Consider the following 15283-nt stretch of genomic DNA (forward strand, 5'->3'; position numbering starts at 1 on the left):
TGCAAAGCAAGACAATGAGAAAAAACAAGAGAAAAATTTGAATTAGTCAAATAGAAGAAAAGAGGACGATACACACTGTAGTGAGTGATACGTCACACCAAAATCGAATGCTATAAGAATAAAAAAATGATACTTTGCTTTTGACATTTTATTGAAATAAAAAATAATTACTTTTCTCTGCCTTACCTTAAGTGAATTTGTGTCGAAAAATATCTTTCAGCAAAATATACGTGTGTGGAGTGACATATGACTCAAGCATGTTCATCTTGATTCCTTATAGTACTTTACACTATTGGTTTAAATAATGCATACGTCACGAGCAAAAAAGGTCAGAAGTGCAGGCGGAGTTATTCTGGTCGAGTGTGTTTTATAAAGCAATCCTGTGAAACGCCTCCCCGCTGGTCAGTCTGCGTACAAGCTCCTTCCACAAAAGATCTCTCTCCATCTGAACTCCTTTCATTACGCCACGGTTCTCCTGCGCCCGACGGGACAAGTACGGCATCACTTCGTTCACCGGACTGTACGGAACGTACTTGTACACTGGAAAACCTGCCTGGGCTACAGATATATAATACAAATATTTGACATTTACATAATGAGTCTGACAGACAGTATAGTTTAATCCAAAGTGATTTAAGATGCATTAAAGGTACACAGTGCATTTTATCACTGTGCTCCCTAGGGATCAAATCCATGCCCTGTGCTACATAAACATGTATCCAAAATGTACAAATGTTGCACGCTAGCATGTTTTTAAATGTAATTTCTAAATATAAACTCAATTGGTATTGGATTGAGGTCATGGGATTGATCCATGTTTATATATTTGAATGTAAAATAACAACTAAGCTTGACAGTATAATACTGTCTTTATTGGGAAATTACCAGTAAGCTCATGTGTTAACACTACCTTTTAAAAAAAGTTCATTGGTTTTTTTCAGTGTAAGAAGTTGTGACATTACCATTATTTACCAGTATGATGCTATGAAACAATAGAATTACAGAATCAAAGTTCGCTTTAGGTCAATTATAACGCAAATGACGTGTTTGACCTGTTAAAAAATACGAGCAATGTACCGTACGTCGAGATACAAAGTCATACCTGCCGTGTTTTCATACACAACATCAGCGATGGTGGAGACCCCTTTAGACCTTTTCCGCTTCATTTCTTCAGTGTTAATTCATTCATTCATGTGAAAAAGTCTAATGTTACAGTAATTTCATAATCTGCGGATTTACAACAGCGGGCGGCGGCTTTGAAGGGGTTTCTCCGAACATCGTGTGTGTTTGTGCCTGCGGTTCACCTAACGGAAAGCTGATTTGGTCGCACATTCCCAGGAGCTGACCGAAGTACACCTTCTTATCTGCGGGAGCCAGACCCATTTCATTCATCCTGTCAGAGCATAAACACACACAGCGCCGTCACAGCAAGTGAAAAATGAGAAAGGTCTCTTTGGCAAGGTCATTAGTAAGGATACATTTCACTCGCCGTTCTAATTCCATTATACACACCTGATACATTTTGTGATACTTTAGAGTGTAATTATGTGTGAATTATATAAAACGGGGATAACTTGTGTGTAGTTTACTTTATAAGAATCTGATGACACTGTGTGTTAAGGACTTTTGTCACTGCATTTATTAAATGAGGTCACACCCCTACGGAGTCATTACATGAAGATTAATGATCTCACATTACAGTGTCCACTGACACAGACTAATGTACTTCCAGAGACACGTAAAGGCCCCTGGTGATGCACGGAAAGACCAGATAGCAACGAATAGAACACTATAAAATGCCATGCATGATACTAGCGTATAAAACATGGGGAGTATGGGGCACAGTAGTGGCCAAAAGTGATGTCCAACTTTAAAAAATGACCTCAATATTTATGTAAACGTGAATTAATCTATATATTTTTTGTAATCATTTAATTATTACTTATAAATGATGTATGCATGAATGCGTAGTTGTGGCAGGATTTTAAGGAGGCTGATGGCCTTGTGGGCAGTGATCTGTCATATAGTGTGAACGTGTTTCCGACGTGTTTGGTTTCCAGCTCGAGGTCTTTTGCCAACACCCTGTACTGTCATGTCCTCTTCATATACACTCATGGAGAAAATGACCATTCTAAATTTAATAGAATCAGTAATTCTAGAGGTGTTGTGGTCGACTCGTAGTCAAATACTTGTACAAATATAACTGTTGTATTGCTTAAAAGTGAATATGAACTTCTTGAGACATAAATATTTTTTTTTTGTATTTTGACCTGTTTCTCAAGTTTTTATTTTCTGCAAATAAGCAGGCAGCAGAGAATCACAGTCGGTATAATCAAGCCAAGATAAACCACGGAAGGACCAAACACAGGTACCCGCTCGGAAATGTCAGACTAGGCTAAACAAGACTTCGCAATCATTGAGTGTGCAAACACAGTGTATATATAGGGGAGTGGTTATGGGGAACACCTGGAGGTGATCAGCATGGGATTATGGGAAATGGAGTGGAAATGGGAATGGACCCAAATGCCTGAGTCCTGAGTGGAGTGCCCTCTACTGGAGTTCATGGGCACTCCAGCTGACGATCGTAACATATACTCTCTTTTCCAATAAAAACACAAAAATGACTTCCAAAAAATATATAAATAAATACAAAAACAAGAGGATCAACAAAAAAACTAATAAATCGTAGTCATTGCATACTTTATGTCTTAAGTCTTTTTAACTTTCTTCTATTATTTTTTGTATGTTAAATTAAAAAAACACATATTCTGTTAAGCTTCAGTTTTTGCAATCATTTCTTCAAACAAATACCTTAACCAAGTTTAGTATTTGTTTCTAATTTGTGCCATACTTCTGATATTTTGATAGTTTAATCTTATCTAGGGTCATTGTAAGCACATATATGTCTAAGTGTGCCCTCTGGACATCAATTTGTACCCCAAAGTGCCCAAAACCTTATTTGACAATGTCCTATAAAGAAAAAGTGTTAAACAGATTTTTTTAATTGTGAATAAGCAGGATGTTTTCTGTTAGAATAGGTGTTAAAGTTTTAATACACTTGGGGCGGTTTCCCCGGACAGGGCTTAACCCTAGTCCCAGACTAAATTAAGTCATACCTGTCAATATTTGTGAACCAAAATCCGGGAGAGCCGCTTGGACTTCTTTTTTTATTATTATTATTATAACACAATGCACAACATGACATATATATGTTCAAGTTATTTCACAAGACATTCTCGTTTGTACAATTCGGCGAGTTTCAAAGGAGAAATAACAAAACGGGAGGATGGCAAGAGATGGGTGTGAAAAACGGGAGACTACCAGCCAAAACCGGAGTGTTGACATGTGACTTTAATGGTATGAGGGGTCTTGGTCGAAAACAACCTGCATTGACGTATCTTCAAATATGTGATTGTTTTGTCTTAAAATGCACAACAGTGATGTTTTTTTTTTTTGTAAAGTATGTTTTAAAACGACTTTAACTAAAGCCTAGTCCTGATTTAAAATAATCCCTGTCTGGGGAAACCACTTCTTAGTCCGTATAAAAACAACAGTCAATGGAATGTTCCTATCAAGATCGGCTAAGTAAATGCACAAAAAACAAGTCTTACCTTTTAAGCGTATGTTTAACTGTATCTCGATTATGTGACGCCACCATGACATTTGCTTACTTGTTCAGCTCGATCTCCTCCAGCACATAATCCAGACATCTAAAAGACAGCGGGGGCTCATACATTAGCCTGCTTTTGCTCTCGACTTGTAGCCAATGCGTTTAGTTGACGGTTGACCGGCAAACACAAAAGCTTTTGAAAACGTCAGATGTATTTTGAAATCCGTCAGAAAATGCCTCGATCATAAGAAGCTTACATATGTCAAGATAAGTCTAGATATATCTCTCTTACCTGTGAAACCATCTGTCAGTAGATAGACTGTCTGAATGAAGCGCAGTTCAGGGTATGTTTGATGATCAGATAAGAATGTAACGTGTCTTTAAACCGTCTCGGAAACATATTCCGGACAAGCTAGGTGAATCTGACCCTAAGGTTCAGTTATATACTGTATGTGGTGTGGGTGTCTGTAGATGCTATCAGATGGGTCACCAATGGGTTTGAATTGAAAGTCGTCCAAAAAAATTCCCTTTGTAGACAGTACTCTGGGTTTTGGAACGGATCTTGTGTTATTCTTAAATGCTGTTTCACACCGTGAAATGGATGGGGAATAGGTTGTAAAGTTTTGTACCTGTGATACATTTTGTTAGTAGACTGGTAGTCGGGCTTGATGGGATCTTCGTATCCAATCTCAGCTGCTCGGCTTCTCTCCTGGTGCATGTACGTCCCTCTTACTAGTTTAGCAGCGAAACACCAACCCCCTCTCCTCGATAGCTCGACGTCCACTGAAACATTGTCAAACGCCTCCTAAAGCCACAGAATAGAGTATTAGACATCCTTAAATATCAGCATTTTATTAGCAATATTACAGGAACATCACCCAAAAATTGTCTTCATTTATTCACCTTCAAAAGTTGTTCTGAATCTGTATGCATTTCTTTGTTCTGATGAAGTACTGGGGCACTTTTGTCTATTATTGTCATTTTTCCTACTATGGTGGTCGATGGTGGCCAAGAACCGTTTGGATCCAAGCATTCCTCCAAGTATCTTTTTCTGTGTCTTGACTCGAGGCTAAGTAAATGATGACAGAATTTTCATTTTTGGGTGAACTGTTCCTTTAACAATCAAGTAAAGTATAGAAGAAGATACTTAACCATTGTTTTGGTGCAAGAAACCATGACTAACATAATAGGCTAATATCTTGTTTGTTGCACGTGTTGTTTTGAAGCTGCGTTGTGTAAATGTTGAATTGGGATCATACAGACAAACACAGAGAATCTTCAGAGCATCTACCCATCTGTCTGCAGATAAATCCCAAACCGTCATCATCTGTTCCACGTTAACACTTCACATACAGTACGTGTCAGACTCCTGTGTGTGCGTGCATGTGAGAGAGAGATAGGCTCACTTTGAGGTAGCACTGATAGGTGTTGAAAATGATAGCTTTGTCTCGGTTGAAAATCCTCTGCATCTCCACAGTGAGCCAGCTGATAGCAGGCTGGAAATATGTATGTTCTGCGTCCACCATAAGCCTAACGCCATGTTCCACAGCATGCTGTTCAACACACAGAGATGCATTTTAAGATGATTTTAAGATCTCTGTTGTGTTTCATTTAAAGGTACAGTGTGTCATTTTTTGGAGGATCTATTGACAGAAATGCAATAAAATATACATGTCTTCAGAGTTGTATAAAGAGCGATATGTTTTCATTACCTTACAATGATCTACTGTACATACACCCCGGGTCTCCTTACATGGAATTTGCCATGTTGTTTCTACAGTAGCCCTAAGTGGACGAACTGCTCTACACAACACGTTTCGTAAATAAGTTATCTCCTTCTGCAAAAAGCTAAACATGACGACATCTTAGTTCTGTGTCAGTCACCGTAGTGCTTCGAAAGAGAGGGGGAGTGGTGGTGTGAGCCGTTTGTTGCAATTCACAACCTCACCACTAGATTCTGGAAGATTTCATACACTAGACCTTTAAGTATCATATATGTCTCAGATCGTCCTGAAATTGCTTATGAGAAAATAAAATGAAAAAAATTAGACAATTGTTAAAACACATGAAGTGTAAAATGAATGTAGATTGTAGAGGCAAAACAATCTGGATTTGTGTAAATTTGATGTTACATTTTTGAGTTCATATTGAGATCTTCAATAATATTGACTTTTGATTGCAGCCTTGACAAATCTGAGCTGAGTTTGACACATCGTTGAGATCGCTTCTGAAAATCTAGACATTTGTGAGATTTCTGGGACTTGAGCAAGTGTCCCGTATGCTCTCTATTTATTCTCATTGATGTCTAGGAGCAATAACTTCGGTCTAGACATTCGCAAGGAATACTGTGAAAGTAATACAGAATATAAAAGTGCAAATAAATACAACAAACTCAAAGTAAACTGGGCCAGCGGAGCATTACAGTTGAATGAAATATCACAATTTTGTCTGATTCGGTACTTAAAACCTAAGAAACACCAAGCACGGCTCACGCTGAGCGTCACACAGCATGTGTTGCTTGTACCGGCGGCCATTCTCAGCGCGACATAAACCCGATACATGTTCCTCACATCAAACTGACACGGCGGAACAGCTCTCGAAGCTCCACACTCCACTTAAAGCTTTCTTAAAATCCATCTCTGTTACGTTCCCCGTTCATAACTGTCTGTTAGACCGTGACCTCCCGACACTGCGCATGAATGATATAATATAAGAAAATAAAAAGAGGAACACGGTCTATAAATGCACCTTAGCCAAGACGTCCATTCGCTGAAGGATTCGTTTCATCTGGCCTTCCTCTTCGGCTGTGAATTTAGACAGAAGAGGCTCCAGCTGACAGGTCTGTTCACACAAAAAGGAAGAAATGTATTTCTTGTGCACATATAGATGCCTTTCATCCATTCAATGAATACCATTAATATTTAGACGTTCACTTGCTTGGACGGACTTAGAAATACCCTTCCAAGCAAACCATATAAGCATTGTGACGGGTCCGATTTTTTAAAATGTTCAAATCTAGTTATCAATTCCATTACGTGAGGCAGAAATTAGACATTTACCTTCAATTCCTGCTATTACACAATAGCCTTCCTCGCAGGCACAATTCCAGACCTGTCTTTATAATCCAATTACTCTGAAGAACTCAAATCTTCAATGGGCCCCTGTTTATGGAACCAATTTCATCCAACAAAATCGATCCCCCTCTTAATTTAGGCCGTGGTTAACATATCCGTTTCTTGCTGTCTGCCTACCTGTAGGTTCGGGACAACTAGAAGATCAGATGTCTTCCTTCTGTCGTCAATTAAACCGTTCCAGTCCAGCACGACAACGCATCGAAGAGCAGAGAAACACAGCGTTTAGCACATTACAGGTAATGTTCTTTGTTTATTCCTGAAACACACATTGAGCATCATTTTGGTACTCTTACAGAATGCAAGGTTATACTGTACGCACACTTTATGTTAATAATCACGTTTGGATACCCCAGGGGTTTTGCCGACTCTGGGTTCAAGAGCGAAGCGGGGTGGTGTAACGGAGCACACCCATCGAGGTAATCTGTGAGTTATTCTAAAGATAACTTCATTGTGTGCTATTGATTTAAGAGATTTATAAGTCTGAGTGTCAGGCGGCTACGGGAAACTGGCATTTCTCACCCTGATAAGTGCAGCCGTCCATCAGAGAACCAGCTCTGAATGTTTCCTTCGGCTCCCAGGCTGGCGAGACATGCCTATAAAAAGAAAACACAAGCATCTCCATTCTCAAAATTATCAATCCAAACCTGACTAAGCTTTTTTTTATGGATGCTTTCCTATAGCTCAGTGGTTAGAGCATGGCACTAGCCATGCCAAGGTCATGGGTTCGATCCCACATACTTACAAAAACAAAGGTGTAGTATAATGCAATGTGAGTCGCTTTGGATAAAGGCATCTGCCAAATGCGTAAATGTAAATGTCACAGTGGCTGTATAGCATATCTTGACCAGGGGATAAAATTGAATGATGTATCACGGAGAAGCAGTCTACGGAGAAGCAGTTCTCTAATCTGCCACATAATCAGATTTTCTGTCCTGTGGTCACATGATAAATGAGAGCCAATGGAATTTGGCATCATTGGTATCAAAGTTGGCATGAAGCATTTTCACAGTGCTTACAATAATTTATTCATTAACGTTAAAAAATTATTCGAAATGATTTTGAATAACGTCTTATTCATTTGATCATCGTGTAAAGCTTTCACAATTGAATTTTATGATGTATAACTGAGCTTGACAATCTCTGGACACTTTGCTCTTATTTCATGAAAACAACAGAATTACATTTTTCAAAAAGAGAAAAGAAAGCAATCTGGTTTCTAAACTTTTGTGGTTTACCCAAAATTCGACAGAATTTATTCGTGTGCATTTACAATATGGATAATCAAGTGAAGAGTTTATTCGCAAAAACAAATTTTAAACATCATCATTATGCAAAGAAAATCACAAAATCGTGTTTTTATTATGTGAATTTATTGTGTTGCATTGTTTATTTTTTGTGTTTTTATTACACATTCAAAGCAACACTACATAGAAATGTTGGGTTATTTCAATCCAAATGCTGGGTTGCTTTCACCATTTTGCCCCTTTTTGACCCAACATTTTTCAGAGTGAACTCAAATGCAGTTTGATTGATATTTCTTGGAATTTACAATAACATTTGAATCTGTTTTTGCAAATGAACTGTAATAAAATACGATTACATGCAGGATTGGACTCCGCAAGAGACAATCTGTGTACTGCCATTACTATACCCTCAAGTAAAGATGTTTATGAGTATGCTGTATTGTTTATTGTGAATAAAAGCATCTTATATCTCCATATTTGTTGTCATACGTCAATTACATTTATAGTAAATAAGTTAATACATAATTATGAACTATGAGTTGGCCTCATGTTGCTACAGTACATAGGGGTTGTAACAGATCTTCTAGGCCTCATCTTACTCGCTGTCGCATAGATTTGTCACAGCGGCTATACACAGTTAATTCAATATTAAACATGTTGTAGTGTCTGTGGATCTTTATGCCTTGGCTGTGGTTTGAACCCACAATGTACCTGCAGTCGTTCTAGATCCAGTTTCTGCTCCAACACCTCCACGTCATCTTTGCCCTGCTTGGCAGCCAGGAAAGTAAAAAAGCGCCTCCATTTCACCAGCACCTCAGAGAACTGGAGCTACACACGTCCGGAGGGAGAATGAGGGACCCGTTTAGTTCACCAAGGTGAGGGATTTTAACCTATGTTTTCTGATGAAAGAACCCGTTCTGAACTCCACTCTTACCAGGAATTGTGGGCGCCCCAGGGCGGTCATCTTAATAGCCGAGAAACCATCTTCTGAACTTCTACCTGAACGAGCGGTGATTTTCTTTTAGAGGTATTATACTGAGGCAATGAAAGACCCAACCATGCCTTTTTTGGAAGCAATTTTCCAGCAACGTGAATGAATTCTGTTGGGTTATACTTGGTCTAGGACAGACGCATTACAACAGGTGTTTCTCTGATAGTGCTTGCATAATGGAAACTGAACTGCATACACATTCCCAAATATAAATGCTTTCAAAAGTTGGTCGGCTTCCACGTTCTGATCTTTCACCAGGCACTTGGCACACTTAAGTACGCACTAAAAATAAATACAAATAACATCAGCGAAGTAAATGCGAAAGGATAACAGGATAAAAGTTGCAGGCACTCCTGTGGTACATTTTGAAAAGTGCATTGCTTATATGATTGTGTTTTGGTCATTCCGGTTTGTTGCGTCTAGCTTTTGTTTTGAAGTTTGATAACTTCGAAAAAGTTATCTACAAAAACTTCTTTACCTGCTGCTTTGATGCATTTCATAAAAGTCTCCATGTGCTGGTCGCATTTCGTCTCGTCAGCGCAGAAATACTTAGGAGCGCTCGTAAGGCCCTTGCGCAGATCGCCGAACCCTCTCTGGGCTATGAACCCCATCTCTCTGTGGTCCGCTCCTGTTGAAGAGGAAAGATTTGGCATTTCGATTTCAATAAAAGAATCAGATTGTCAAAAAGGTAAAGCTACTCACCAGGGCTTTCCTCGTCTGACGCAAACATGCCCGATCTATCAAAATGAGAAAGACATTGACGTTTGTAATAAAATTGGAGACTAATGAAACCGACTACTTGTACTGTAGGTCTTTTTAGAGACCTTTAGCAAACAAAATGAAGAAACAGCAGTTTCTGTGCGGAGAAATCAATAATAAACTGCAGGGACTGGTATGAACTCCCTTTTTGCGGTGTACGGCTGCTATTTGCTTTTTTTTAACATTTCACGGTCAGAAACAAACACACACAGAGTCTCCTGCATGATGTCTATACTCCTCCATCTCTACTGCATTGACACTCATGCCAGACACTTCAACAAACTCGAAGATTCAGTTCCTGTGATATCTACTTTCTTCCACATGCAATCTCATCACGGTGCACTTAACCGCCCCCCACACAATCACGCACCACACAACCCCCCCACACGCCAGCTCACTGGAGACAATGTTTTGACGTCTGCAACGTTTCAACAGGAAGTCATGCTGAAATGTTGATGGGGTCAATAGTGGACGGCTTGACCCTTGCTGGCTGGAAGTGCTCGGTTAATGCATCGAAATATCTCAGCTACTCACAAAACTGAGGTATAGGGTTGACATTTGAGAAAAGTATTTCTATCTGTATCGTCCTTATTATCTGTATCAAAAATATGACTTAGAACTTATGGGTTAATGTTATATTATAGGTAACAGTATAACTTTACAATATGGTCTCATTCGTTAATATAAGTTAATGCATTAGCTGACAATGAGCCACTGAATTGTTTATTCATGTGAGTTTATTGTGCATTAAAAAGCGTGTTTGATTTTACTGTAAATATGTATTAGTGCATGTTGAATATAACATGTACTAAGATTAATACAATCCTGTATGGAGTTATTTTTACAGTTAGTATCGCTAATGTACGTCTTAGGAAAAATGTAAATACAAAATGTATAAATAAGAAACTACAGATGATAATTAACAATTTGGCTACATCTGGCGTATTTACATAATTTTTTTATCATAAACCAGCATAATACAATACATTTAGTTGCACTGTACTTGTATGTGTGTAATGACAATAAATTGAATCCAATCCAATAAGAAAATAAAGTCTTAAATAAGCCAATAACTCAATTCTAGATATTTCATAATTTACATGTTTTTAATATTACTTTTACACTTAATTCTATACATTTTTATTCATTTTTCTTTCTATTCTACTTTTTTTAATACTGTTTGTTCTAAAATGTTTTTCCTGTAAAACTGCATTAATGCAAAATGTAATAAGGCAAAAAATGAAAATGGAAAATAATATTGTGCTGAGAAATGAAAGTGCTATTATATTATATTCTTATAACTGTTATCAACACCAGATATAGTATAAGTAATATCATTATGTTAACTATGCAATATAGTTAAACATAGAATAATCGCATTAGCTGTTTTTCAGGTGGTACAAATCAGGAATGCCATGGAATTCTCTTGGAACAATGAGCCCAGAGCTCTTGCATATTAGATATCAGCCTACTCAGATGCCACGTCCTCCAGCATCTCCTCTCTATCACACCCTTGATAATGCGGAAAAGCCAAGCTGAGCACTCTATTCTGTGTAACAGCATTACAGGATCCATTGGGCTGGATGTTAATGCAATATTGATAGGGGCAGAGGCTCTAAAACACACATAACGAACATAAATTAGCTTTTATTAGCCAGTGACCAGGCAGGGTCCTCTGTGGTTGTAAAGAGCATTTCCAATAAACGCTCCATTTCAGGTCATTTTTGCCATTGGGGCATTCGTGGTGATTTAGCGCCACTGCTGTCGAGAAGAGGAACTGTAGTTAGTATTTGCAGAGAAATGAGGGAAGGGTGGAGCGCAAAATAGCTTAGACCTCTGACAAGCTGGGTTTGTAAATGGGAGCAGTGATGTAGAGGAGTGGTCGTCCATTTATTGGATATCTCTCTCTCTCTGTGCCACTGCCTTTTTTCTCCAAATCTAAATGCCATTTCATCTACTTGTGCATCTCTGTCTGTCTCTCTCTCTCCTCAGGCAATACATTTCATTTATATGTATTCAGCAGCAGACTCTTGGGCACAGTACTGACAATCTCATTTCCAAAAGGTCAATGACAAGAACAAATGAAGATTTTTTTAATCAAATGTCAAAACGCTGACACATGTTGAAATGCAGGTGAGAGTGATGGTTAAGGAGCCAGGCTGATAACTGAAAGGTCGTGGGTTCGGTTAAAGGTTGAAAGAGTTCCTTTCAGAGTTATTACGATAAAAACCTACGAGGCCCTTCTCATTCAAAATGACTGTTTTGCTTCCAGCCATTAGTGTTACATGGAGAGATGAGCGTCTGCGATTTAAATAATGCATGCAAATATTTCAACTAACAGGAAATTAAGCATTTGGATTGGAGAATTGTTTTTATATCATGGTTGAATGCTCAAAGTGTTTTCTCATAAATTGAATAATTGATTTACCCTCATATCATTGAAAACCTGTATGACTCTTTCTATGTGAATCACAACAGAAGATATTTTGAGAAATGTCCTATTGGTTTGTGTCCATACATGAAAGTCAATGGGGCCAATGCTGTTGGTTTACCAGCGTTCTTCAAAATATCTTCTTTTTGTTCAGTCACAATTACTTGAGGGTGAGTGAATAACGAAATATTTTTCATTTTTGGGTGAACTATCCCTTTAAGGCTCTACTGTAATTCAAGTCTACACACCATGCAAGATAAACTGCACACTAAAGTCAAGTCAAGTCAGCTTTATTTATATAGCGCTTTTTACAATTTTCATTGTTACAAAGCAGCTGTACAAGAAAACATTGACGACAAGTAAAACATAAAAGGTTATGGAAGTCAAAACACAGGTCAAATATCAGACACACAATAAATTCCTATATGCAGTGTTAATTTAATAAGACTATCAAATTCTAGCAGCCCCCCCTTTGACTAAAGGTCAAAGATCACTATTCTCAACATGAGCATTTGTATTAGTTATTCATGCCTGGCAAGAATGACTAAGACACTATTTGGAAGAGCAATGATAAAAAGTAGCCAAAGACAAGAAAAACTACTATAAAATCTTATCTTTTGTGAAACACTTGACAGTCTCAGTTTAGCCTTGGGAACCTTGTGACAAAATTCCTAAAAAGTTAGCACGCTAATAGCACAATATCAGCCAATGGGAAACAATGGGCCTTGACCGTGACGACCAATAGGATCTTGGCTCTTTGTTTACATCTGTGACAGCAGATCAAATCTCAGTCTCTTTCCGTGAGCTCTCCGCATGAGTGAAATCGCAGCATGGTCATTAGCTTTCAGGCCCTCCACCAAAAACTACTTCACTTAAGTCAAAGCAAGTCTTAAACACTAATTTAGACAGAGACAAGTGAATGTGCACTGCCAAGAGAAGTAGCGGGGCGTTAAAAGTGGAAAAAAGTTACTAAGTAACTTTCTAAAACATCATGTTGTGGCCATTATGTTAGAAAACCAAGAACTTTGGTTGTGTTGCTTCAGATATTTGGGGGAAATTAAGAAAAGTCTGTCCATACATTTGGGAGCAGAATAATAAAGCAGTCATTTATATTCTTCTATTATATTGACATGATACGTCACAGATTTTTTTTGCCCTTAATCAATTAAATCTGGCTCACGTTTGTGTGATTAAATGTCTGGAATTCAGCTTCACATCCTCCTGCACAAACCATATATTCTCATCGATTGTATTTATTTTAATCACTTATAGATGAGTAACCTCGGTGCATGCGGTCGAAATAGATGAAACTTGGTAGATTGCGGAGGCAGGGGCCAGATTTCGACACTTACTCCACCTCTTTCGTTTCCGCTTCTTGCGAGAGATCCTCTTCTACGCTGTAATCCAGCACGGCACCCACTCCATACGCCCGGTTCTTCTGTATGAGGGGCCTGATGGATTCGAGATCTTCACCCACCACAAACTGACCGTAGAACGTCATTTTCATGAACTGCTCAAACTTCTTCTGACCCAGAAACGTTCGGCTAAGATCCATTATCTGAGGAGGGGAAACACAGCAATTGAGTGAAATTGAATTCTGTGCAGCATTTCGTGAGTCAGAGGTTTAAATACATACATACACAAAATAGTTCATCTTCTAGCTTTCGACACTCTCTAAAATGTATACAGATACACTGACAGTTTACAAGTAGTGAATTATGCACCGTATACACAAACATCTGACCCGACACCTTTATGCTAAACTCGCTTATCTGCACAGGACAGAAATAATGCAGTTCTCAAAATATGCACATATCACAGCTTGATCTGAATTCAAATTGGACGCTATTTGATTCATGGATTTTGATTTTCAGTGTCAGGAGCTTTAACATACAGTATAAATAAAACTTGGCATGCTTTGGGCCTATACACCCTTGGGGAGGCATTCAACACAAACTAGTGTCTGTATGCAAACAGCAGAGGAAAAACTATTGTCAGTTTTTCTGAGTTTACAATCTATAGGTGTGTATTTCGGTAAAATTGAGGATATACTATCAATTTATCGCCCAAATTTTAAAAAAAAATATTGTTTCAAACTTCATTTATTTGCAGAAAATGAAAACTGTTTATATTCACTTTTAAGCAAAACAACAGTTATATTTGTATATTTGGATTTTTTTCCACGGCTGTATACGGGCCTACATATACAAGAACACGAGTACTATAGATTTCAGAGTCTAGCAAATGCACTGAACCACATGAAGGTGGTTTATTTCTTTATTCAGCATATACAGAACACTTCATTTCTGCCCTGGTCAGTCATGTTGTCTATGGAACCCAATAGAACCATATGACCTGTGCTTTGCCAAGTGCCATTTCTGACAACTACTACATAATCGCCTGGATAATGGCCAAAAGCGGGGCTTCTATATAAAACGAGAGTAAATTCACACAGAGATATATGATATACATGAAAAACAGAATAGCACATCTTTAAGGGGTAAAGTGATTCAATTATATGCAATAAATACATTACATACTTCTTTTCAACCAGGATGTCATAGGAGCACAATTTAAATACAAACAAACTTCTGAGTAACTCAAGAGTATCTTTGCTCTGGTAGGCGTCTTTGGTCTGTTCAAAGTCAATGGAGATGTTATTAGTGGATGACACATCTTCCCCTCCATAAAGGGGGTCCTGGCTTGTTTTTGTGGGGTCTGAAGTGTGATAAGCATTTCCAACGGAGAGCCTCAAACTCCTGATATTGCTGCCAAGGGTTGCAGCACTAAAGACCGGTATAGTTTTGCGGAGAAACATGAACTCAAGACTTTCGTAGTGCGCATAGAAAAAACTATACAGACGCCCAGCTGCCCCACTGTCCTGTGAACGCTACCTGTTAACACCGCCCCTTATTTAAATTAAACGATAGTGAGAGCGTGATTGGTCGATGTCTAGACCGTTCTGGCGTAATGCACATAGGATAGGATTGGCATGGAACGTTGCAATGGTCTTGGAAATAAAGATAAATGTCAGAAACTTACTTTAAATGAGTACATAAATAAGCAAATCATGTTTTTGTTAGGTTAATAATGTATGCTGTTTCGTGTCTAAGT

The 15283-nt window shown here is 38.3% G+C and overlaps 1 protein-coding gene across 1 annotated transcript; it reads right to left on the bottom strand.

Moving 5' to 3' along the window:
• Positions 1 to 367: 367 nt before the first annotated feature.
• Positions 368 to 14987, bottom strand: prodhb (proline dehydrogenase (oxidase) 1b; the record flags this gene model as incomplete). The annotated part of the gene is given in 14 exon segments (XM_079471791.1): positions 368 to 558; positions 1305 to 1393; positions 3612 to 3667; positions 3671 to 3710; positions 4240 to 4415; positions 5017 to 5163; positions 6359 to 6451; positions 6862 to 6943; positions 7264 to 7337; positions 8700 to 8816; positions 8923 to 8987; positions 9458 to 9594; positions 13522 to 13727; positions 14706 to 14987. Coding segments are annotated over 14 exon segments (1755 nt in total).
• Positions 14988 to 15283: the final 296 nt, after the last annotated feature.

This window comes from Barbatula barbatula (genome assembly GCF_947034865.1).
Source record: "Barbatula barbatula genome assembly, chromosome: 2".
NCBI classification, from domain to species: domain Eukaryota; kingdom Metazoa; phylum Chordata; class Actinopteri; order Cypriniformes; family Nemacheilidae; genus Barbatula; species Barbatula barbatula.